This window comes from Pecten maximus, chromosome 5 (assembly GCF_902652985.1).
Source record: "Pecten maximus chromosome 5, xPecMax1.1, whole genome shotgun sequence".
NCBI classification, from domain to species: Eukaryota; Metazoa; Mollusca; class Bivalvia; order Pectinida; family Pectinidae; genus Pecten; species Pecten maximus.
The window spans coordinates 43,129,098-43,154,244 of record NC_047019.1 but is presented as its reverse complement, the minus strand read 5'-3'; the positions used below and the strand labels follow the sequence as shown (position 1 = coordinate 43,154,244).

Below are 25,147 nucleotides of genomic sequence, written 5' to 3'. Positions count from 1 at the left end.
ACTCTGAATGTATATAAACATTACGTTTAATACCACCCAAGGTTTCAAGTGGCTCCCTCTGCTGGTTTCCGTGTCCATGTAACTCTATCTACTGGTTGTCCTGATTTGTGGCTCCCTCTGCTGGTAGTCCCCATTGCTCAATGACACCCTTTGCTGGTTGTCCTTCTCTGTGGCACCATCTACTGATCACCCCGTACACATGGCTCCCTCAACTGGTTGTTCTCATCATGTGGCTCCCTCTGTTGATTGCCCTGTCGACGTGGCTCTCTCTACTGGTTGTCCTGATTTGTGGCTCCCTCTGCTGGTAGTCTTGCTCAATGACACACTTTGCTGGTTATCCTACTCTGTGGCATCATCTGTTGCTTGACCTGCCCATGTGGCTCCATCTGTTGGTTGACCTGCCTATGTGGCTCCATCTGTTGGTTGACCTGCCTATGTGGCTCCATCTGTTGGTTGAGTTGCCCATGTGGCTCCATCTGTTGGTTGACCTGCCTATGTGGCTCCATCTGTTGGTTGACCTGTCTATGTGGCTCCATCTGTTGGTTGACTTGCCCATGTGCATCACTTTAGTGGTTGCCCATGTGGTATCCTCTCTGCTGGGTGACTTGACCTTCTAGTGATTGCCCATGTGTTTCCCGTCAGCGGTTGATATGACTGTGTAGCGCCCTTCTAGAGGATGACTTTATCATTAGACAGAATGAATGAAATGAAGTTTTCAATGCTTGCCATTCTAAAATAAATTTGAATGAATTGGAGTAGCCCTGAATACCTGTACTTCAATAGTTGTTTCCTATTAATCATTTTAAAGATATTTAATCAGGCTATGAATTATTTTATAGTAAAAACCACAAGAATTTATCTGCGGAGAATTTGTTAATTGTTCAAGATGTCTTCAGTGTGTCTGAGGTATACTGTAGGATTGGAACACCTCTCCATTTTCAATTGTAGGTTGAGTATGGTTATGTCGGTACGAGTGGCTCTCTACCATTAGAACCTGTGTATTGTGTATTGAGTCAATAGTTACAGGCCCGAGTTACATAACCAGAGGTAAAAGTCTTTCTATAATATCTATGTAATAGGAAGGCTCAGAGGAAGGGGGATATCCTACTCATACTAAAGCTTCAAAAAATAAAGACCTGGACTTTTTCTCTGAGTGGAAGTGCTTACTGTCCTCTGAGTGGAAGTGCTTACTGTTCTCTGTGTGGAAGTGCTTACTGTTCTCTGAGTGGAAGTGCTTACTGTCCACTGAGTGGAAGTGCTTACTGTTCTCTGAGTGGAAGTGCTTACTGTTCTCTGAGAGGAAGTGCTTACTGTCCTCTGAGTGGAAGTGCTTACTGTCCTCTGAGTGGAAGTGCTTACTGTTCTCTGTGTGGAAGTGCTTACTGTTCTCTGTGTGGAAGTGCTTACTGTTCTCTGTGTGGAAGTGCTTACTGTCTTCTGAGTGGAAGTGCTTACTGTTCTCTGAGTGGAAGTGCTTACTGTTCTCTGAGTGGAAGTGCTTACTGTCTTCTGAGTGGAAGTGCTTACTGTTCTCTGAGTGGAAGTGCTTACTGTTCTCTGAGTGGAAGTGCTTACTGTTCTCTGTGTGGAAGTGCTTACTGTTCTCTGTGTGGAAGTGCTTACTGCCTTCTGAGTCGAAGTGCTTACTGTTCCCTGTGTGGAAGTGCTTACTGTCCTCTGAGTGGAAGTGCTTACTGTCCTCTGAGTGGAAGTGCTTACTGTTCCCTGTGTGGAAGTGCTTACTGTTCTCTGTGTGGAAGTACTTACTGTTCTCTGGGTGGAAGAGCTTACTGTCCTCTGAGAGGAAGTGCTGACTGTCCTCTGAGTGGAAGTGCTTACTGTTCTCTGGGTGGAAGTGCTTACTGTCCTCTGAGTGGAAGTGCTTTCTGTTCTCTGAGTGGAAGTGCTTACTGTTCTCTGGGTGGAAGTGCTTACTGTTCTCTGGGTGGAAGTGCTTACTGTTCTCTGGGTGGAAGTGCTTACTGTCCTCTGAGTGGAAGTGCTTTCTGTTCTCTGAGTGGAAGTGCTTACTGTTCTCTGGGTGGAAGTGCTTACTGTTCTCTGAGTGGAAGTGCTTACAATCTCTACTTGTTCACCTTTATGGCTGCCTCTCCACCATGAGTGTTGACTCTCCACCATTTCTCACACTCATGGTGCAAATACCTGGTCTAATTCAGCCATGTTAATGGAAACAAACAACTTATCATTGTTACTTGTTATGTATCTTTCTGCACCTTGGTGACATGTTTACAGTGGAACTAATTAAGACAGATTACCAAAACTTTTATATGCACACAGATTGTTTATACCTGTCAGCCCCAGTGTTACTGGACCACAACATCTAACCATCATTATAATCATAATAAAATTGTTATCAAGTTCAAAACACAAGTTCAATATACAATGATGTTCCTCTGTGACAGAGTTCACTAGTTATTAAAATAAAGAGGGTGTTCACTGCTATAACTTAACTATTCCATTGACGTTCATATTTGTGTCTGAAATTAATTTGAGGGAGGTTTATTGTTGGAGACTTGGGGTATGCATGTCATGGTACGACAAGTGTCAGCGGTGTTGACTGTAACCTGAGATACTCACACAAAATTATGTCAAACATTGAATTGGACTCATCCTTGTCAAATCTAAAATAAATTGAATTTTTCTTTTTGTGTGTCAATGGAAATGAGTCAATTAGTAGTGAAATTGTTCTGTATTCAGGGATCGGAGATACTATTAAAACATACAGACACGTTTTAGATTTCCAGTACCACCTTCGTCTGTCCCCAGAAGTACAAACTGTCTTGCTAATAAGGACATTTAGTCTATATTTGACATTTTGTATTGTTATGGAGACAAAACAAGTGTCATATTGTACAACGATCAGTTAAAGATCTGGGTGTGTAAGTACAGGGATCATCCTGTCACGGTAGATATAGGTGAGATACATCGCCAAGATTATTGTACGTACCATCATACAACACTCTCAATAACGTACAAGTCTATAAAATCGTGTATTGTGTATCCTAATTAGTAAATCCCTATAATAGCTAGTGTGTTATAGCAGTGATTGATACAGTATTAATAGACATCGTGACAGCTGATTAAAGTGGTAAAGATATATAGGTGTCTGTGGCGACTATGGTACATGTACTGCCATTTTGTACCAAACATTCTGATAAGGAACAATGTAGAAATAAGGAGAATATAACTAGATACTGTACTATATCAGTGATCCTAATGACGAGATAAGATTCTAGATATCCATTAATTTCTAGTGGAAAAGTAACAAGTGTCACTGAGTCATGGCAATACATTGTCAGATTACAGACTCATTCTAATACTAGGAACTAAAATAGGGATTTAAAGGAACTAGAATATTCTCCCCCAGTTAATAACTTGTTTAAGGTGGAGCTTCTACTCCAGGTTCAGGTGCCCTCCTATAGTAATCGTCTGTCCATCTATTAGCAGTTTCTGTTCTGGGAGATTTCGGATGATTATCACGCTATTACTTCCAATATGCAGTATTCCTTTTGTGCCAATCTACGTTCCTAAGGTCATTGGACCAAAGGTCAAAGCCATGTTTTTCATTTTCTTTAACACTTAGTTCAGCATATCTTTAGCATCTGATGCAGAGGGATGATCCATTTTAGGATAATTCCCAGTATTGTGTTAGAATTGCAGGAATGAGATCTCTTGTTCCCTCTCTAAGATGGGTAACTGAGGAAATATATTTATCAGACAGATTGCCTCTGCCTTCCAGTTTATCTGTGATCAAATCAGATATCAAGCAACTTAATTCCATTTGACTTAATGTTTCATAGATTTTTTAATTCATTTCCATAATGCATACTTGGGTACGCCATTACAGCGCTGCGCGCTGAAGTGTGTACGGTCAAAGTGTAACACAAGTACCGACAGGTATTGGTACTACATTACTGTGTATCGACAGTACTCTAACAAAGTCGATCGCGCTGAGTAAGCGTTGATTTGATTGGTCGAACTGAATGCACACACCTTTCTCAGCACTCGTGTGCACATGAGTAAACTTGCGAGAATGGCGGGTTATGAAAATGTTCTTCGAGTGAAATATTCAGTGACAAGTTTATAAATGAAGGTCCATATATGAATTTATCCTGCAACTGCCACCGCATTGTCGGAATACACCCATCGTATATATATTTTTGCTGTATATACGCAGAGACAGAAACAGGGAAACTATAGGTCTAGACGGTGTACACGACGGTACGCATATAACGTACTACTTCAAACATGTAAAATTCCAAGGGCCGTGTTTACACCAGAGGGAAAAATGAAGATAAAAAAACGAGAAAAAACTGTTTATAATCTACATTCAGAAGGACTCTCATATTCAGCCATCAGTGATAAGACCGGTTTGTCTAATCAGGATGTCGCAAAATTATGAAGATTTTTTTGCGACTAAGTCTTTAGCGCCCATCGTCAAACGGAAACCACTGAAAAGTAAAAAGGTGACTCAAGATGTTATGGAATTCATCGAATTCAAAAAGAAATGTAAGCCAAGTATTTAAGATGCTCTGGATTTCCCTGCTTCGTTCATGTCTGGATTTTTCCGACAGTGTGGATATGTATAATCACGGAAGGTATCATATAAGTTGTTCATAACAACATGGCATATATATGTGTGTAACAACCCATGTGTTCAACGAGTACCAGATCTTTATTAAATGCTTAAAACTTAACGTAAAAGTTGTCGTTGTTTTGCATAGTCATGTAATTATATATAATCGCACACGTGTGTATACACAGCCACGGTCCTGGTACAGTACATACTCCGTGTTCGCCCCGCCCCTTTCGGCACAGAACCAATCAGGAAGGTCGATACATTGTTTCAAGCTTATCGGTTGGCGATTCAATACAATCAACAGTTGCTGTACTACTATTGAAAAAGTACCGTACACACTTCAGCGCGCAGCGCTGTAAAACACTTAGTTTGATTTCTTGAGATTTACCACAGATAGAAACACAGTGTGTTTTATAAATCTAGCTTTTTTTCTAGAGAGACAACAACATGCATTCTTCTGATTACTAAATTTGGTATGCATTTGATCCAAAAATATATGGGACAAATTTTTGGCCCTTAGCTTATTGGCAGTACATGTGTTCATACACAGTTAATTGGCCATACATACATGTGTTTAAACACAGTTAATTGGCCATACATACATGTGTTTAAACACAGTTAACTGGCCATACATACATGTGTTTAAACACAGTTAACTGGCCATACATACAGGGGTTTAAACAGTTAACTGGCCATACATACATGTGTTCATACACAGTTAATTGGCCATACATACATGGGTTTAATCACAGTTAATTGGTCATACATACATGTGTTTAAACACAGTTAACTGGCCATATATACATGTGTTTAAACACTGTTAACTGGCCATACATACAGGGGTTTAAACACAGTTAACTGGCCATACATACATGTGTTCATACACAGTTAATTGGCCATACATACATGGGTTTAATCACAGTTAATTGGCCATACATACATGTGTTTAAACACAGTTAACTGGCCATATATACATGTGTTTAAACACTGTTAACTGGCCATACATACATGGGTTTAATCACAGTTAACTGGTCATACATACAGGGGTTTAATCACAGTTAACTGGCCATACATACAGGGGTTTAAACACAGTTAACTGGCCATACATACATGTGTTCATACACAGTTAATTGGCCATACATACATGGGTTTAATCACAGTTAATTGGCCATACATACATGTGTTTAAACACAGTTAACTGGCCATATATACATGTGTTTAAACACTGTTAACTGGCCATACATACATGGGTTTAATCACAGTTAACTGGTCATACATACATGGGTTTAAACACTGTTAACTGGCCATACATACATGGGTTTAAACACAGTTAACTGGCCATACATACATGGGTTTAAACACAGTTAACTGGCCATTCATACATGGGTTTAATCACAGTTAACTGGCCATACATACATGGGTTCAAACACAGTTAACTGGCCATTCATACATGGGTTTAAACACAATTAACTGGCCATGCATACATGGGTTTAATCACAGTTAATTGGCCATACATACATGGGTTTAAACACAGTTAACTGGCCATGCATACATGGGTTTAATCACAGTTAATTGGCCATACATACATGGGTTTAAACACAGTTAACTGGCCATACATACATGGGTTTAATCACAGTTAACTGGCCATACATACATGGGTTTAAACACAGTTAACTGGCCATACATACATGGGTTTAATCACAGTCAATTGGCCATACATACATGGGTTTAAACACAGTTAACTGGCCATACACAGCGACATCAGTATTAGATCGTGTCCCTTTTAGTTTTTACCAAGTATTTCATGATGGATCTTAACAAACTTTCAATGTCAGCAAAAATGGTAAGAATAATGAATTGTTATGTAATTGTTTCTGTGGTAAAAGGTCTATTCAATCTCTACAAATTTCCATCATCTTTTTAATCAACTTACAACCTAAATCTCTATGTTGTTTGAATCCATGACAGTGATGAAATACTTGAGAATTGGGGCACATGGAGTAAATATGTTCTGACTGTTGAGGATTATAACTGATGTATGGTTTGTACATGGTTAAGTGTATTCCATTAGAGACTGGCTGTGAATTGATGGACATATAATATTACAACAATTTTCTTGTTTAGATGATCTGTCTTGATATGTCAATCGGCTGTCAATGTTTGATTTAACAGCCGTTGATATTGCTGTAATGATAAGGCCTATTAACACACATGACAAAGCTGTTTTCTGTGTCACATGGTTCACTTTAAATGATGGTGAAGGTGTGATTCACGTAACTATATACTGGCATTAGCTAGTAGTTCTAAACAACATGAAACTTTAATTGAACAAAGTAATGTATACATCCATTTATATAGAGAGATTTGTTTTTACATCAATTTCCTGAAAGAATTTCATACTATGTATTTTAATGGAAGACTTTAGTTTGTGGTTGGTTGGCGCAGTGGTAACACTCTTTCATCTAGGTACCTGAGGTTTGATTCCCCAAACGGATCAAAACGTTTGGAGTCATTGATCACCTACCTGACCATGTGGGTTTTCTTTGAGCACTCTAGTTTCCTCCCACAGTAAGACCCCTGTGTGCACCTAACAAGAATGATTAATACAGTGTAATCCTGCTGAAATGCCACCCCTTATACAGCCAAACTGACATACTGACATTAATTTATTCAGAACAGATTTCCTCCATATTAATGCACCCTATGTATCGCTATCCATCAGCATATTTCTAAAACAAATGTTTAACCTTGTTAGATTACTGCCAACTTGGGTCAGATGTGGTATATCTGAAGGGAATATAACTTACCTGTAAACATTGTAATGCAACATGAATGACTGACTGCCGACTGATAGGTAATCAGCTGTGCATAAATTGTGACCATGCAACATGAAATTGATGAACCGTATCTAGACTTTTGTTCTTTATACAGGTAATATTTAGTGGAGAAATTATGATTAATAAAGATCACTTCTGTGATTTACATATTTATTGCTATTTTCCTTTATTAGCTCAGCCATATTTCAACAAGATCTGGGACAAGATCGAAAATGGGAATTATTCCACAGTAGCTTACAGAGTTATTGCCCTTTTTAATGATTTTATAATTAAAAACTTTTTAGCTCACCTGGCCAGTACCCGGGCTGGTGAGCTTATGTAATGGCACTGTGCCGTCCATTATCTGTTTTCCGCCAACAACTCCTTTAAATCCTTTTGTTCAGAAGGCCTGATTGGATTTGATAAAATTTGGTCTGGAGCATCATTGGGCAAAGGAGACCTAACATTGTATAAATGGTGTCATCCTGTTTCTCCCAAAACTGAAAATATATGTCCTGGTTCTCCCTTAAGCTGGAGAGGTGGGGCCCAATAGGGGAAATCAAGGTAAATATTTTAAATCATTACTTTAGTCCTATAAGCAACTGAATGGATTTTGCTGCATTTGGTCTGGAGCATTATTAATGAAGGATGTAGTACTCTTGGGAGGGGAGACGGGGTCAAATAGGGGAAATATAACAAAAACAAAACTTAAATATACATTTTGACAGGCATTTTGAACCATAGTGCGAGAGACAATTCAACAGTAGGTAAATATTTGAAATGAAATTAATCCATGTGAGTGATGCAGGCCCTCTGGGCATCTTTTATCCAAAATGAACACACCATAGACAATTTGTAATACTTAAGGCTTTGACAGGAAATCGAAGATTGTTGACCATTTGATCTCACATCCTACGTATACACTGCAACAAATTTCAGATCATTTTACTGCCCTTTGGGGTGTGGATATTAAAATGAGAATAGTTTAGCTTAACAATTAAATCCCACATAATCGAGGAAGCAGAAGGAAGTCCTCCTCATAAACAACATTTCAGTGCTCACCATGTTGACATGGAGTCATTGTTTTTTGTGTGATTTATGTACGCACACACGCAGGATATTCCTGTCTCTGGTAAAATTCTTCAAACTAATTAAGGCAAAAGATTTGGTAATGAGCTTGCAATTGGAGATTTTCAGTATTCTAATGGATGGCTTGGGCCGTTTAATACTCACCATGGGCGTTCATCACAAATTATGTCTGTTGAGAATGAAAGTATTGATACTGACTTACCACTGTAAGCTTGAGGCTTAGGCCTTGGTTGGATGTCACAACCGTTTCATTCAAATGACTAGAATTAGGGACAGTGCATGGCTGAACCATTTTGTCATATATTTGTGATTTGTTTTGAGCATATCATGAATCAAGGATATGGGGTCAGTTTTTGTTAATAAGTCATGATCAATGCAATATCTCACGTCCATGCTTTTACAATCATTAAATTCTATTTCATATGACTCTTACCTCAGATTATTTTATCTTTCCTTGACAACACACGTTTTTCACACTAATTTTGACCAGCAGCAAATCTTCAAAATCTAGCCATGTTGATGTTTTGACGTTTTTGACTTACAGAAAATAAAATGATGTTTTTAATTGACAAATTAAATGACAACAAGAAGAACGGGTAATGGTATAAGTAGTTGGTGGTCAGAGGTTAGCCAATCAGAATTGTTGAAGGACAAAATCAACCAATTGAAGGCTTTGATAGTGGTTGCACACAACAGTATGTAAACAAAAACTATAACAATTGTGCCTGTTGTAAAACTCATAATAGTACAACGAACAGGCCCATTGTGCCTGTTGTAATAATAATAAAAATACAATATACAGGCCCATTGTGCCTGTTGTAATAATAATAAAAATACAATATACAGGCCCATTGTGCCTGTTGTAATAATAATAAAAATACAATATACAGGACCATTATGCCTGTTGTAATAATTATAAAAGTACAATATACAGGACCATTGTGCCTGTTGCACTATTATAAAAGTATCATGTACAGGACCATTGTGCCTGTTGTACTATTATAAAAGTATCATGTTCAGGACCATTATGCCTGTTGCACTATTATAAAAGTACAATATACAGGACCATAGTGCCTGTTGCACTATTATAAAAGTACAATATACAGGACCATAGTGCCTGTTGCACTATTATAAAAGTACAATTATCCATCACATACCATCAACTGCTATAGCAAGTGTCAGCTTCGCCATACTGTAAACAAACTTGTATAGATATGTTATATATATATTGTGTGTGGTAGTTTAAAAAGAAAATGACCTTCCTTCTGACCTTGTCAGTACCTGACCAAACCCGGATATCTAGATAATTAGTTTTCGGTGGATTGAGAACTTAACTTAAATGGTAAAGTACATTACATCTTTTAACTGCGGTCAAACCTGTCAACATCTTTTAACAGTTTTGACAAAAAGTAACAAGAAATCAGTTAGGCTTGTCATGCAAATTTTGAATTAGGTGTCAGATTTTTCATGCTGAAGTAGGTAAGCTTTTTCTCTTTGTATGACTTTGTTCTTATTGAATTTCTTTCAAGGCTAATTTGTTGGGTAAAAATTAGTTTTGGTCATAAAATTTGGTAATCAATCTTGTGGCCATATCCTGTTGGACTGGGTTACAAGTCCGTATGTCACCATATTTAGGGTACTTAAGTACTTAGAGTTCAATAGCAACATCCTGTGGTAAGATTTGTATATCAGTGTACTTTGTCAATGATACTGAATACTGAAGAGTTCTACACTAGACATATGTCAGTGGTACATGTTGCCTTAATACTGAAGAGTTCGATTTCTTTACTAGAAATCTGTCATTGGTACATGTTGCCTTAATACTGAAGAGTTCTTTACTAGAAATCTGTCAGTGGTACATTTTGCCTTAGTACTGAAGAGTTCCACACTAGAAATCTGTCATTGGTACATGTTGCCTTAATACTGAAGAGTTCTTTACTAGAAATCTGTCAGTGGTACATGTTGCCTTAATACTGAAGAGTTCTACACTAGAAATCTGTCAGTGGTACATGTTGCCTTAATACTGAAGAGTTCTTTACTAGAAATCTGTCAGTGGTACATGTTGCCTTAATACTGAAGAGTTCTTTACTAGAAATCTGTCAGTGGTACATGTTGCCTTAATACTGAAGAGTTCTTTACTAGAAATCTGTCAGTGGTACATGTTGCCTTAATACTGAAGAGTTCTACACTAGAAATCTGTCAGTGGTACATGTTGCCTTAATACTGAAGAGTTCCACACTAGAAATCTGTCAGTGGTACATGTTGCCTTAATACTGAAGAGTTCTACACTAGAAATCTGTCAGTGGTACATGTTGCCTTAATACTGAAGAGTTCTACACTAGAAATCTGTCAGTGGTACATGTTGCCTTAATACTGAAGAGTTCTACACTAGAAATCTGTCAGCGGTACATGTTGCCTTAATACTGAAGAGTTCTACACTAGAAATCTGTCAGCGGTACATGTTGCCTTAATACTGAAGAGTTCCACACTAGAAATCTGTCAGTGGTACATGTTGCCTTAATACTGAAGAGTTCTACACTAGAAATCTGTCAGTGGTACATGTTGCCTTAATACTGAAGAGTTCCACACTAGAAATCTGTCAGTGGTACATGTTGCCTTAATACTGAAGAGTTCCACACTAGAAATCTGTCAGCGGTACATGTTGCCTTAATACTGAAGAGTTCCACACTAGAAATCTGTCAGTGGTACATGTTGCCTTAATACTGAAGAGTTCTTTACTAGAAATCTGTCAGTGGTACATGTTAATATTGCCTTAATACTGATGAATCGTAAGACTAGAAAATCTGAAGGGGTACATAGTACATTATAAATACCTAAGGATTCCCCACTGAAACCCGTCAAAGATATCCTATTGTTTTGTTCAATATTTCAAATGTCGTACACAAGTATCGGTGAACTGTTTCAAGCCATCACAACAGAAGAAGCAGGGAAATAATTTACATACCCGTAGTAGTCGACTTCACTATATAGGTGGGGGTATTGAAGTAATGTACTGATTTTAATTAGATATTCCACAAAATGGAAATTCTCAGTATTGAAGTCACTAAGTTAGTTTTGAAATTATGTAAATGTCATTTTCACTTAAACATTCCCTTTCACAAAATGTTCTATCTAGTGAAAGTGAGCCTGAGGCTCCCAGGTAAAAAGGTGTTTGGTCTTTGTGTAATAATCTGATATCTACTGCATTTTGATACCGCTTTTGTGAATTTTTGGTCAAGTTTGCCAGACATTCAGACTGAAATGTGTTTTTACTTGAACTTCACACATACTTGTCTTATTACATTAAGATATGCATTATCTTTCACATTCAGTCATGCGGAAATATGTTTTTATTTGAACATAGATCTTCTCGCACTAAGATTTACATTATCTTTGCTGGTATGCCATGGAATTGAATAAAAACTCTATTTAACTTTCAGGAATGTGTAATATATATTGTATTGCCTTGCATAATGAATATACAAATGCTTATTGATTTTTTGTATTAAAGAATTCCACTTTGTTTTCACAAGGTGAAAAAGGGATTTTGAGACAGCTATAACTGATGTTTAGACATCGGTATTAAGCTAGAATTTTATGGTCATTGTGGGCATTAATTAACCCTGTTTGCGCTCAAATTTATGCTTCAATGTAAGTCCTTTTTATTTTTGCATGTAATTATTTTCTTTTTTTTTTCTTTATGAGATCTGCAATCAGACCCTCTGAATACTCCATCACAGATTATTGTCACAAGGTCCTAATATTTGTACAATAAACACAAACTCACTGTCACAAAGTAAAGTCTCAAAAAGGTCTATTGGTAGTTACATTCATTTCAATTTCACAAAGAAATTTGAAAATAATTTTAAATTTCAGTATTACATGAATTTTTATCCAGATACTGCTGAAGATAGAAACAAAATATTCATAAATAAATACTACATACAGAAAAACAATGTTTACGTTACAGATGGTCAATAAAGTAGTCTGACAGGCTGTAAAGGTTAGGTTAAATACTAAATATGTTTGGTATGTGGTGTTGACAGGAAATGCTACTGAGTGTGAGTTACTGATAAACAATAGATATGGACTCAGAACCTGTTTTCTGTAAGAAATATGAAACAATGACTAATGATTCAGCTATTGTTTGACCGAAAGTTGAACTTGTCATTTTGTGATGGAGAAATTGCACATTATTTTTTAGTTATCAGACCAACACCTTTATATACAGGCTATTGTTGGGATTTAGAGTATTGATGTTATTGATGATTATCTCCACAATCTCCAGTGTTGTAAGGGTGCTAACTGTTTAATGACTGACCCATGATCTTATCCCCATGATCAGTATTACTGTCAAGGTCAGGCAAGGTCGAAGATAAAACCAAAGTATAAAGGATCTGTCATCAGGTATAACCCTTAGGGTGTCATGTTTCTGATCATCTGTAGACAGAAATCACAAAAAAGGTCTATCAATAGTGTCGCTTGTGCTGCACAATGTGTCTTGACTCTGTTACTTTTGTCGCTTATTGGTTAGGGTTATTTCAAAACCTACAAAACCGTGATGATAACAGTCAGGTTTCTGTGGGGTTTGTACAGTTTTAAGTAAGTTGTCACCGCAGTCAGGTTTCTGTGGGGTTTGTACAGTTTTAAGTAAGTTGTCACCCCAGTCAGGTTTCTGTGGGGTATGTACAGTTTAAAGTAAGTTGTAACCGAAGTCAGGTTTCTGTGGGGTTTTGTACAGTTTTAAGTAAGTTGTCACCCCAGTCAGGTTTCTGTGGGGTTTTGTACAGTTTTAAGTAAGTTGTCACCCCAGTCAGGTTTCTGTGGGGTTTTGTACAGTTTTAAGTAAGTTGTCACCCCAGTCAGGTTTCTGTGGGGTTTTGTACAGTTTTAAGTTAGTTGTTACCGAAGTCAGGTTTCTGTGGGGTTTTGTACAGTTTTAAGTAAGTTGTCACCCCAGTCAGGTTTCTGTGGGGTTTTGTACAGTTTTAAGTAAGTTGTCACCGCAGTCAGGTTTCTGTGGGGTTTTGTACAGTTTTAAGTAAGTTGTCACCCCAGTCAGGTTTCTGTGGGGTTTTGTACAGTTTTAAGTAAGTTGTCACCCCAGTCAGGTTTCTGTTGGGTTTTGTACAGGTTTAAGTAAGTTGTAACCCCAGTCAGGTTTCTGTGGGGTTTTGTACAGTTTTAAGTAAGTTGTAACCCCAGTCAGGTTTCTGTGGGGTTTTGTACAGGTTTAAGTAAGTTGTCACCTGAGTCAGGTTTCTGTGGGGTTTTGTACAGTTTTAAGTAAGCTGTCACCCCAGTCAGGTTTCTGTGGGGTTTTGTACAGTTTTAAGTAAGTTGTCACCCCAGTCAGGTTTCTGTGGGCTTTTGTACAGGTTTAAGTAAGTTGTAACCCCAGTCAGGTTTCTGTGGGGTTTTGTACAGTTTTAAGTAAGTTGTAACCCCAGTCAGGTTTCTGTGGGGTTTTGTACAGGTTTAAGTAAGTTGTCACCTGAGTCAGGTTTCTGTGGGGTTTTGTAGAGTTTTAAGTAAGTTGTCACCCCAGTCAGGTTTCTGTGGGGTTTTGTACAGTTTTAAGTAAGTTGTCACGCCAGTCAGGTTTCTGTGGGGTTTTGTACAGTTTTAAGTAAGTTGTCACCCCAGTCAGGTTTCTGTGGGGTTTTGTACAGTTTTAAGTTAGTTGTTACCGAAGTCAGGTTTCTGTGGGGTTTTGTACAGTTTTAAGTAAGTTGTCACCCCAGTCAGGTTTCTGTGGGGTTTTGTACAGTTTTAAGTAAGTTGTCACCGCAGTCAGGTTTCTGTGGGGTTTTGTACAGTTTTAAGTAAGTTGTCACCCCAGTCAGGTTTCTGTGGGTTTTTGTACAGTTTTAAGTAAGTTGTCACCCCAGTCAGGTTTCTGTTGGGTTTTGTACAGGTTTAAGTAAGTTGTAACCCCAGTCAGGTTTCTGTGGGGTTTTGTACAGTTTTAAGTAAGTTGTAACCCCAGTCAGGTTTCTGTGGGGTTTTGTACAGGTTTAAGTAAGTTGTCACCTGAGTCAGGTTTTTGTGGGGTTTTGTAGAGTTTTAAGTAAGCTGTCACCCCAGTCAGGTTTCTGTTGGGTTTTGTACAGTTTTAAGTAAGTTGTCACCCCAGTCAGGTTTCTGTGGGCTTTTGTACAGTTTTAAGTAAGCTGTCACCCCAAGTCAGGTTTCTGTGGGGTTTTGTACAGTTTTAAGTAAGTTGTCACCCCAGTCAGGTTTCTGTGGGGTTTTGTACAGTTTTAAGTAAGTTGTCACCCCAGTCAGGTTTCTGTGGGGTTTTGTACAGTTTTAAGTATGATGTCACCCCAGTCAGGTTTCTGTGGGGTTTCGTACAGTTTTAAGTAAGTTATAACCCCAGTCAGGTTTCTGTGGGGTTTTGTACAGTTTTAAGTAAGTTGTCACCCCAGTCAGGTTTCTGTGGGGTTTTGTACAGTTTTAAGTAAGTTGTCACCCCAGTCAGGTTTCTGTGGGGTTTGTACAGTTTTAAGTAAGTTGTCACCCCAGTCAGGTTTCTGTGGGGTTTTGTACAGGTTTTAGTAAGTTGTAACCCCAGTCAGGTTTCTGTGGGGTTTTGTACAGTTTTAAGTTAGTTGTAACCCCAGTCAGGTTTCTGTGGGCTTTTGTACAGTTTTAAGTAAGCTGTCACCCCAAGTCAGGTTTCTGTGGGGTTTTGTACAGTTTTAAGTAAGTTGTCACCCCAGTCAGGTTTTTGTGGGGTTTTGTATAGTTTTAAGTAAGTTGTCACCCCAGTCAGGTTTCTGTGGGGTTTTGTACAGTTTTAAGTAAGTTGTCACCCCAGTCAGGTTTCTGTTGGGTTTTGAACAGTTTTAAGTATGATGTCACCCCAGTCAGGTTTCTGTGGGGTTTCATACAGTTTTAAGTAAGTTATAACCCCAGTCAGGTTTCTGTGGGCTTTTGTACAGTTTTAAGTAAGTTGTAACCCCAGTCAGGTTTCTGTGGGCTTTTGTACAGTTTTAAGTAAGTTGTAACCCCAAGTCAGGTTTCTGTGGGCTTTTGTACAGGTTTAAGTAAGTTGTCACCCCAGTCAGGTTTCTGTGGGGTTTTGTACAGGTTTAAGTAAGTTGTCACCCCAGTCAGGTTTCTGTGGGGTTTTGTACAGTTTTAAGTAAGTTATAACCCCAGTCAGGTTTCTGTGGGGTTTTGTACAGTTTTAAGTAAGTTGTCACCCCAGTCAAGTTTCTGTGAGGTTTTGTACAGTTTTAAGTAAGTTGTCACCCCAGTCAGGTTTCTGTGGGGTTTTGTACAGTTTTAAGTAAGTTGTCACCTCAGTCAGGTTTCTGTGGGGTTTTGTACAGTTTTAAGTAAGCTGTCACCCCAGTCAGGTTTCTGTGGGGTTTGTACAGGTTTAAGTAAGTTGTCACCCCAGTCAGGTTTTTGTGGGGTTTTGTACAGTTTTAAGAAAGTTATAACCCCAGTCAGGTTTCTGTGGGGTTTGTACAGGTTTAAGTAAGTTGTCACCCCAGTCAGGTTTTTGTGGGGTTTTGTACAGTTTTAAGTATGATGTCACCCCAGTCAGGTTTCTGTGGGGTTTTGTACAGGTTTAAGTAAGTTGTCACCCAGTGGCTATTTCCACTGTTGTCTTATATGTTTTATCAGATGGGATGTTCCTATTGTGCTACTGTTTCACAATGGAAACTCTATGTAAATAAACTATGTGGAGCTCATCTTTAGTTCAGACCAAACCAATAACAAAATAAAGTTTTAATTAAAGAAAAATAAATTATTGTCATTAAATGAACTGTGACTGTAACGTGCACAAGGTTTTATATTATAGCTATCTAATGGTGTCATGCTACAGTAGGTCCCTGAAATGTTTTACCTCGTATCTCTTACGACAGCTTCCAAACACAGTTTTACTGGCATTTTATTATTGTAGTTCATTGTGAATTACCAAAACAACTGTGGTAGTGTAGTACACTATGATAGGATATCAAACTTTTATAGTTGGAGTGGGATCAATCTTGGGTATAAATTAAAGTCCCAAACTCGCCATATTCTATGTCACTCCTACCTAGTTTGATATGTAAATGGTTATATAACTATATCTCTTTTTGATATAAATTCCATCTTTTGAAAAGTTTTTTAGATAATTGAGAAAGCATAATACCCAGAATTTCTATAATCTACATATTTAAGTTGGTTATTTGTGTTCATATTCAACTTGAAATTTGATAAAGATGAAAATATTTCCCAAACTAACAGCAACATGGTCCATATCTTCCCAGGTCAGTCAAAATGTATATAAACGATTTAGTTCTAGATAGAAATATTTCTTTGTGTCACTTGCATTACTGTATAAAGACTATAGATATCTGTCTTACCAGTTAACTACTGATTTTGATGGAATGTACCTAGTAACTCAAAATACGTTTCAATCCACATGTCGTGTCCATCATTTTTCTTTAGGAAGAAATTTAGAGATTGTTCTATAAATAGATCTTATGGGTGTTTATTAGGCCACTGCACGAAGGTGTGGGTGCCCTTTAGTAATCTCCATGTTTGTCTGTCTGTCAGCACTTTTCTTCCTGTGCAATAACTTGAGTTTCCTTGGGCCAATCGAATTAACTCAAACTCCATACAGTGCTTCCTTATTGGCAGTGCTTGCTTGGGATTGCTTTTCAGCATCAAAGGTCAAGGTCACTGTTGCTAAATATAGAAAATCAGTTTCCATGCTTTTGCCAGTAAAACTGATATTTCATACAATGCTTCTTTCTTAAAGTGCGTACTGACAATTGCTTTTCAGCTTTGAAGGTTAAAGGTCAAGGTCACACTTTAGATAGAAATCTTGTTGGCAGAGTATACTTCAGGTTTGCAAGTTATCTGTCAGTTTGACCTTTCGTCTTACATGTTTTTGGTGCTGATTTTCATTGAAACCTAACATGTTGTTACACTGTGATGAGCAGATGTGCAATAGGGGTTTAAAAAAACCTAAGGTCAAGGTTGTTACACTGTGATGAGCAGATGTGCAATAGGGGTTTATAAAAACCTAAGGTCAAGGTTACTTATAATACAACCCAAAATATACTGTCAAAAAGTATCATCTATGGCCCTGTACAGAAGTTCAAACTTTCTGAAATTTCAAATGACTATGCAATGTAAAATGTTGATGCACATTTTGGGTTTAAAAACTTAAGGCCAAGATCAAGGTCACTGTTACTTAAAATATAACTAGGAACACACTTCAAAGTCCTATAAATCAATAGAAGGCCCTTACAGATGGCAAAATGTTCTGAAATATCACATGCATGATGATAATTTGTGATATACGGATGTGCGATAGGAATTTTAAAAGTTGCTAATGTTAAGGTCAAGGTCATAGTGTTATTTGTATATTTGCAGCTTACAAGAAGTAATTTCATGTTGGTGTATAACTTGGGTTAAGTTCAGGTATAGACACATTTCAGGGCTCTCACTACCATGTCAGTAATCTAGATTCTACCTGAGAAATGATAGTGAATTAATAATTTCCTTCTAAATATTTTTTATTAACATATCTGCATTATATAATACATGAAAGTTTCTTTCTTGAGAATTCAAATTTCTGTATTATGTATTTCCTGCAGTACTGCAAATGCATGTAATCATGTCATCAAATGGAGTATTGCATTACACATGTCATGGACGTTTATAGAAATCTGCTAATGCTCATGGCTATTAAAGTTCATATTTTTGCCAAATTAAACAAGATTGCAGCAACTAATTTCATATTTCCTGCTAAAAAACAAATTTGCAGCTATTAACACTGCAGGTTTAATGTTTGTGTGAACACCATAAAAGTGGAAGCTTGCTAACATCTTTAGATTTACTGTAAATATTTACAAAATACACCTGTTACTTTGACCTGAAAATTAAAACATTAAGTAGAGGGTATTATTCAAACCTTGATGTGTGTAACAACAATACACAACCAAGCCATTAACATATTATCATTCATAATTTATATAGAGTATTAACCAACTAAGTCTCGAATTAAACACGCTGATCTGTAACTATAAATAGAGATTTATTTATCTTTCTATCTCTAAAAGTATTTCTTTTCGACTAGGTGGATAGTTTTTGTCACTTGACTACTCTCTAAACCAGTTTGATAACAAAGCGATTGTACTACTGTTACAGTCCAGGTCACTAGAACACTTGTAATCCTATTGGGATTCTAGGTCAGGTATAAAGTTGAGAGGATTCTTTATGATTATTTTTGTTACTTTCAGTTGGAAGATACGCTCAAGTCGTGGGATTCAAGTGGAACTCAGATTGGTAAGTATCTTACAAGGTCTAGTAAAACACTGATTACTAAACTGTATGAAAGGGTGTTTATTGGTTTCAAGTAAATACATCATACTCAAGGAAACAGATTTACTTTTAAACATCAACCAAATGATTAATAAATTACATAATACAATAATTTTGTAGTATATACATCTTCATACCTGACACAACACCTGTAAAGCTTATTGAGGGGTGTCTAGGGGTTAGAGAAGAAATGGAAGTGACAGTTCTGAAAATGAAGGCAAAAATTACCAGATGATTTTTTGTCATTAGATAGCATCTGATGAAATTATTAGAAAATTTGTAATCTGAACTTCATCTTCAGGCTTGTCATTAAGCCACCCAGTTTTTGCAAGATTCCAAAACTGTATTTCAACTTTGGTTCGTTATCATTTTGTTAAAAATGCCAGATCTACTCCATAAACAGGTCACTGTAAACAGTTTTACTATTTGTACTCCATAAATAGGTCACTGTAAACAATTTCACTTGTTCTACTCCATAAATAGGTCACTGTAAACAATTTCACTAGTTCTACTCCATAAATAGGTTATTGTAAATAATTTTACTAGTTCTATTCCATAAATAGGTCACTGTAAAATCACTTGTTATACTCCATAAATAGGTCACTGTAAACAATTTCACTAGTTATACTCCATAAATAGGTCACTGTAAACAATTTCACTAGTTATACTCCATAAATAGGTCAATGTAAACAATTTTGCTAGTTCTACTCCATAAAAGTCCTTCAGGATTTGCACACAGGATCTTTTCTGTGAAAGGTTTTAGTTAGCAGTTTAAAACCAGAAGAGCTTATTTCATCTGGCCCAATGTCTAGCATCTATCTGTCTCTAAACATTTCTTCATTGTGTTGCCACTCGTCCAAAATGGGTAATGATATTGATACACAAATTTCCAACCTGTGATTAGGGTTCAGCTAAAACAAAATGAAATTCAAAAACATTTACTGCTGTAACCATCATTGTGATTGTGTTACTACTGTAACCATCACTGAGTGTGTTACTACTGTAACCATCACTGTGATTGTGTTACTGCTGTAACCATCACTGAGTGTGTTACTACTGTAACCATCACTGTGATTGTGTTACTACTGTAACCATCACTGAGTGTGTTACTACTGTAACCATCACTGTGATTGTGTTACTACTGTAACCATCACTATGATTGTGTTACTGCTGTAACCATCACTGTGATTGTGTTACTACTGTAATCATCACTATGATTGTGTTACTACTGTAATCATCACTATGATTGTGTTACTACTGTAACCATCACTATGATTGTGTTACTACTGTAACCATCACTGTGTTACTACTGTAACCATCATTGTGATTGTGTTACTGCTGTAACCATCACTGTGTTACTACTGTAACCATCACTGTGATTGTGTTACTGCTGTAACCATCACTATGATTGTGTTACTGCTGTAACCATCACTGTGATTGTGTTACTGCTGTAACCATCACTGTGATTGTGTTACTACTGTAACCATCACTGTGATTGTGTTACTACTGTAACCATCACTATGATTGTGTTACTACTGTAACCATCACTATGATTGTGTTACTGCTGTAACCATCACTATGATTGTGTTACTACTGTAACCATCACTGTGTTACTACTGTAACCATCACTGTGATTGTGTTACTGCTGTAACCATCACTGTGATTGTGTTACTACTGTAACCATCACTATGATTGTGTTACTGCTGTAACCATCACTGTGATTGTGTTACTACTGTAACCATCACTGTGATTGTGTTACTACTGTAACCATCACTATGATTGTGTTACTACTGTAACCATCACTATGATTGTGTTACTGCTGTAACCATCACTATGATTGTGTTACTACTGTAACCATCACTGTCATTGTGTTACTACTGTAACCATCACTATGATTGTATTACTACTGTAACCATCACTATGATTGTGTTACTACTGTAACCATCACTGTCATTGTGTTACTACTGTAACCATTACTGTGATTGTGTTACTACTGTAACCATCACTGTCATTGTGTTACTACTGTAACCATCACTATGATTGTGTTACTACTGTAACCATCACTATGATTGTGTTACTACTGTAACCATCACTGATTGTGTTACTACTGTAACCATCACTGTGATTGTGTTACTACTGTAACCATCACTATGATTGTATTACTACTGTAACCATCACTATGATTGTGTTACTACTGTAACCATCACTGAGTGTGTTACTACTGTAACCATCACTATGATTGTGTTACTACTGTAACCATTACTGTGATTGTGTTACCGCTGTAACCATCACTGTGATTGTGTTACTACTGTAACCATCATTGTGATTGTGTTACTGATGTAACCATCACTATGATTGTGTTACTACTGTAACCATTACTGTGATTGTGTTACTACTGTAACCATTACTGTGATTGTGTTACTACTGTAACCATCACTATGATTGTGTTACTACTGTAACCATTACTGTGATTGTGTTACTACTGTAACCATCACTGTGATTGTATTACTACTGTAACCATCACTGTGATTGTATTACTACTGTAACCATCACTGTGATTGTGTTACTACTGTAACCATCACTATGATTGTGTTACTACTGTAACCGTCACTGTGATTGTGTTACTACTGTAACCATCACTGTGATTGTGTTACTACTGTAACCATCACTGTGATTGTGTTACTACTGTAACCATCACTGTGATTGTGTTACTACTGTAACCATCACTGTGATTGTGTTACTACTGTAACCATCACTGTGATTGTGTTACTACTGTAACCATCACTGTGATTGTGTTACTACTGTAACCATCACTGTGATTGTGTTACTACTGTAACCATCACTGTGATTGTGTTACTACTGTAACCATCACTGTGATTGTGTTACTACTGTAACCATCACTGTGATTGTGTTACTACTGTAACCATCACTGTGATTGTGTTACTACTGTAACCATCACTGTGATTGTGTTACTACTGTAACCATCACTGTGATTGTGTTACTACTGTAACCATCACTGTGATTGTGTTACTACTGTAACCATCACTGTGATTGTGTTACTACTGTAACCATCACTGTGATTGTGTTACTACTGTAACCATCACTGTGATTGTGTTACTACTGTAACCATCACTGTGATTGTGTTACTACTGTAACCGTCACTGTGATTGTGTTACTACTGTAACCATCACTATGATTGTGTTACTACTGTAACCATCACTATGATTGTGTTACTACTGTAACCATCACTATGATTGTTATTGCTGTAATCATCACTATGATTGTATTACTGCTGTTACCATCACTGTGATTGTGTTACTACTGTAACCATCACTATGATTGTATTACTACTGTAACCATCACTATGATTGTGTTACTGCTGTAACCATCACTGTGATTGTGTTACTACTGTAACCATCACTATGATTGTGTTACTACTGTAACCATCACTATGATTGTGTTACTACTGTAACCATCACTGTGATTGTATTACTACTGTAACCATCACTATGATTGTGTTACTACTGTAACCATCACTGTGATTGTGTTACTACTGTAACCATCACTGTGATTGTGTTACTACTGTAACCATCACTATGATTGTGTTACTACTGTAACCATCACTATGATTGTGTTACTACTGTAACCATCACTGTCATTGTGTTACTACTGTAACCATTACTGTGATTGTATTACTACTGTAACCATCACTATGATTGTGTTACTACTGTAACCGTCACTGTGATTGTGTTACTACTGTAACCGTCACTGTGATTGTGTTACTACTGTAACCATCACTATGATTGTGTTACTACTGTAACCATCACTACGATTGTGTTACTACTGTAACCATCACTATGATTGTGTTACTACTGTAACCATCACTGTGATTGTGTTACTACTGTAACCATCACTGTGATTGTGTTACTACTGTAACCATCACTGTGATTGTGTTACTACTGTAACCATCACTATGATTGTGTTACTACTGTAACCATCACTGTGATTGTGTTACTACTGTAACCATCACTGTGATTGTGTTACTACTGTAACCGTCACTGTGATTGTGTTACTACTGTAACCATCACTATGATTGTGTTACTGCTGTAACCATCACTGTGATTGTGTTACTACTGTAACCATTACTGTGATTGTGTTACTACTGTAACCATTACTGTGATTGTGTTACTACTGTAACCATCACTATGATTGTGTTACTACTGTAACCATTACTGTGATTGTGTTACTACTGTAACCATCACTGTGATTGTATTACTACTGTAACCATCACTGTGATTGTATTACTACTGTAACCATCACTGTGATTGTGTTACTACTGTAACCATCACTGTGATTGTGTTATTGCTGTAACCATCACTATGATTGTATTACTACTGTAACCATCACTATGATTGTATTACTACTGTAACCATCACTATGATTGTGTTATTACTTTAACCATCACTATGATTGTGTTACTACTGTAACCATCACTGTCATTGTATTACTGCTGTAACCATCACTATGATTGTGTTACTGTAACCATCACTATGATTGTGTTACTACTGTAACCATCACTGTCATTGTATTACTGCTGTAACCATCACTATGATTGTATTACTACTGTAACCATCACTATGATTGTGTTACTACTGTAACCATGACTGTGATTGTATTACTGCTATAACCATCATTGTGATCATGATCCCAGTACATTAGAATGTGAGACCTCCAGGGACATTACAGTCCTGTATGTTATAGACAGATGCCAAACATTGTATATAATATTTTCATCGGGTGAAAAGCTTTAAAATTGAGTGAAACCTCGATAATTTGTGTAATAAATATAATGATAGCATGAAGGTTTTGATTTTAGGACAAGATGTTGGTGATTTCTGTCGTTAGAACTACAAGCCATGTAATAAAACTTTCTATATTTATGTCCTCAGATAACAAAATGTCATATAGCCGTGACCAATATCAGTTTCCTGAATTTATAGTTACATCTGTGTTTTAGGCGTGTACCAGTATTAAAGTGTCAAACATTACATTTATGTAAAGTACAGGTCATACTCAGCCTACAACTGTTTTTGATCCGATCCTAGAATTTGAATTACTGTAGGTATATTAAATCTGGAAAAAAAAAACTTTTTTTTTCATTCCAATGTATCTGGTCATTTTGTGTATTTAAAAAAAATATAGTACAATGTGACTGAAAAGAAAATGCGAAAATTGTGTGAAATTAAAGTGAGAAAAAAACACATTTCTGACAAGTGGCCTTTACAGATATCAATAGCCACCGAGTCAATCAGCATACTCTGGCCGCTGAGAGAGACAATATATTTACACAATTTTTCAATTATTTGAATGTGACCAAATATGTGCTTTTCATTTCCGACAAAAATAAATAATTCTAAAAAAAGAACAATTGATATAGTTAACAGTCCCTATATGAGTTGTCTCCCCTTTAAGGAACTGTTTGATCCTTGTGTATTGTTAGTGGTAGATAGGGTCTGGTATTATGTATACAGGTGTTCTGTTAACAATGAGCTGTAGGTTGTATACCTGGAATTTACCACACATATGATTAAAATCTAATTAAAAGACATAGGTGAGTGAGATCAGATAGTTCAAAGGTGGTTTGATGGGGTCAAGTTAAATCAGAGTGGCTATATAAGTTGACCTTTTGAGGTCATGACCTGTATTCAATGTGGTGGGTGTAAGCTGCCTGTATTGGATGATTGTTGGCCCGTGCTATAATGTCCTGTGTTATCTATGACCTGTTAGGTCCCTTTGTCCAGGCACTATAGTACTATACCTATAACAAGGGTACTCGCCTCGTACCTATAATGACCCACAGGTACTCACCTCATAGCTATAACGACCCACAGGTACTCACTTCATAGCTATAACAACCCACAGGTACTCGCCTCATACCTATATCAAGGGTACTCGCCTCATACCTATAACGACCCACAGGTACTCACCTCATGCCTATAATGACCCACAGGTACTCGCCTCATACCTATAAAGACCAGGATAGAACACAGGTGTTGTAGCATGTTGGTCACAAAGTTACATTTAGTTTCTTCATAGATCGTGTAGGTCATTAAACCCTGTGAGGAACTAATGCTGTAAGACTAAAACAGGCAGTATTGCCTCTGACCTTTCACCTCTTCTGACCTCAATTGTTGACCAAATGAACTAACTGATTCAAATATTCACACAAAGATTTAACACTGATGGAAAACCTGGCAAACCTGGCAAACCTGAATTGGCAGTAGCTTTTTGTTCTTTTGAAAATAAT

General features: G+C 37.1%; 1 protein-coding gene across 1 annotated transcript in view; it reads left to right on the top strand.

Annotated features, from left to right (window-relative positions):
• The window catches only part of LOC117328103 (rho GTPase-activating protein 20-like), a 208,158-nt gene that overhangs the window by 53,404 nt on the left and 129,607 nt on the right, over positions 1–25,147 (top strand). The window contains exon 5 of the mRNA XM_033885463.1: positions 18,759–18,804. Coding sequence (XP_033741354.1) covers positions 18,759–18,804 — 46 coding nt within the window. The remainder of the gene's footprint in view (positions 1–18,758; positions 18,805–25,147) is intronic.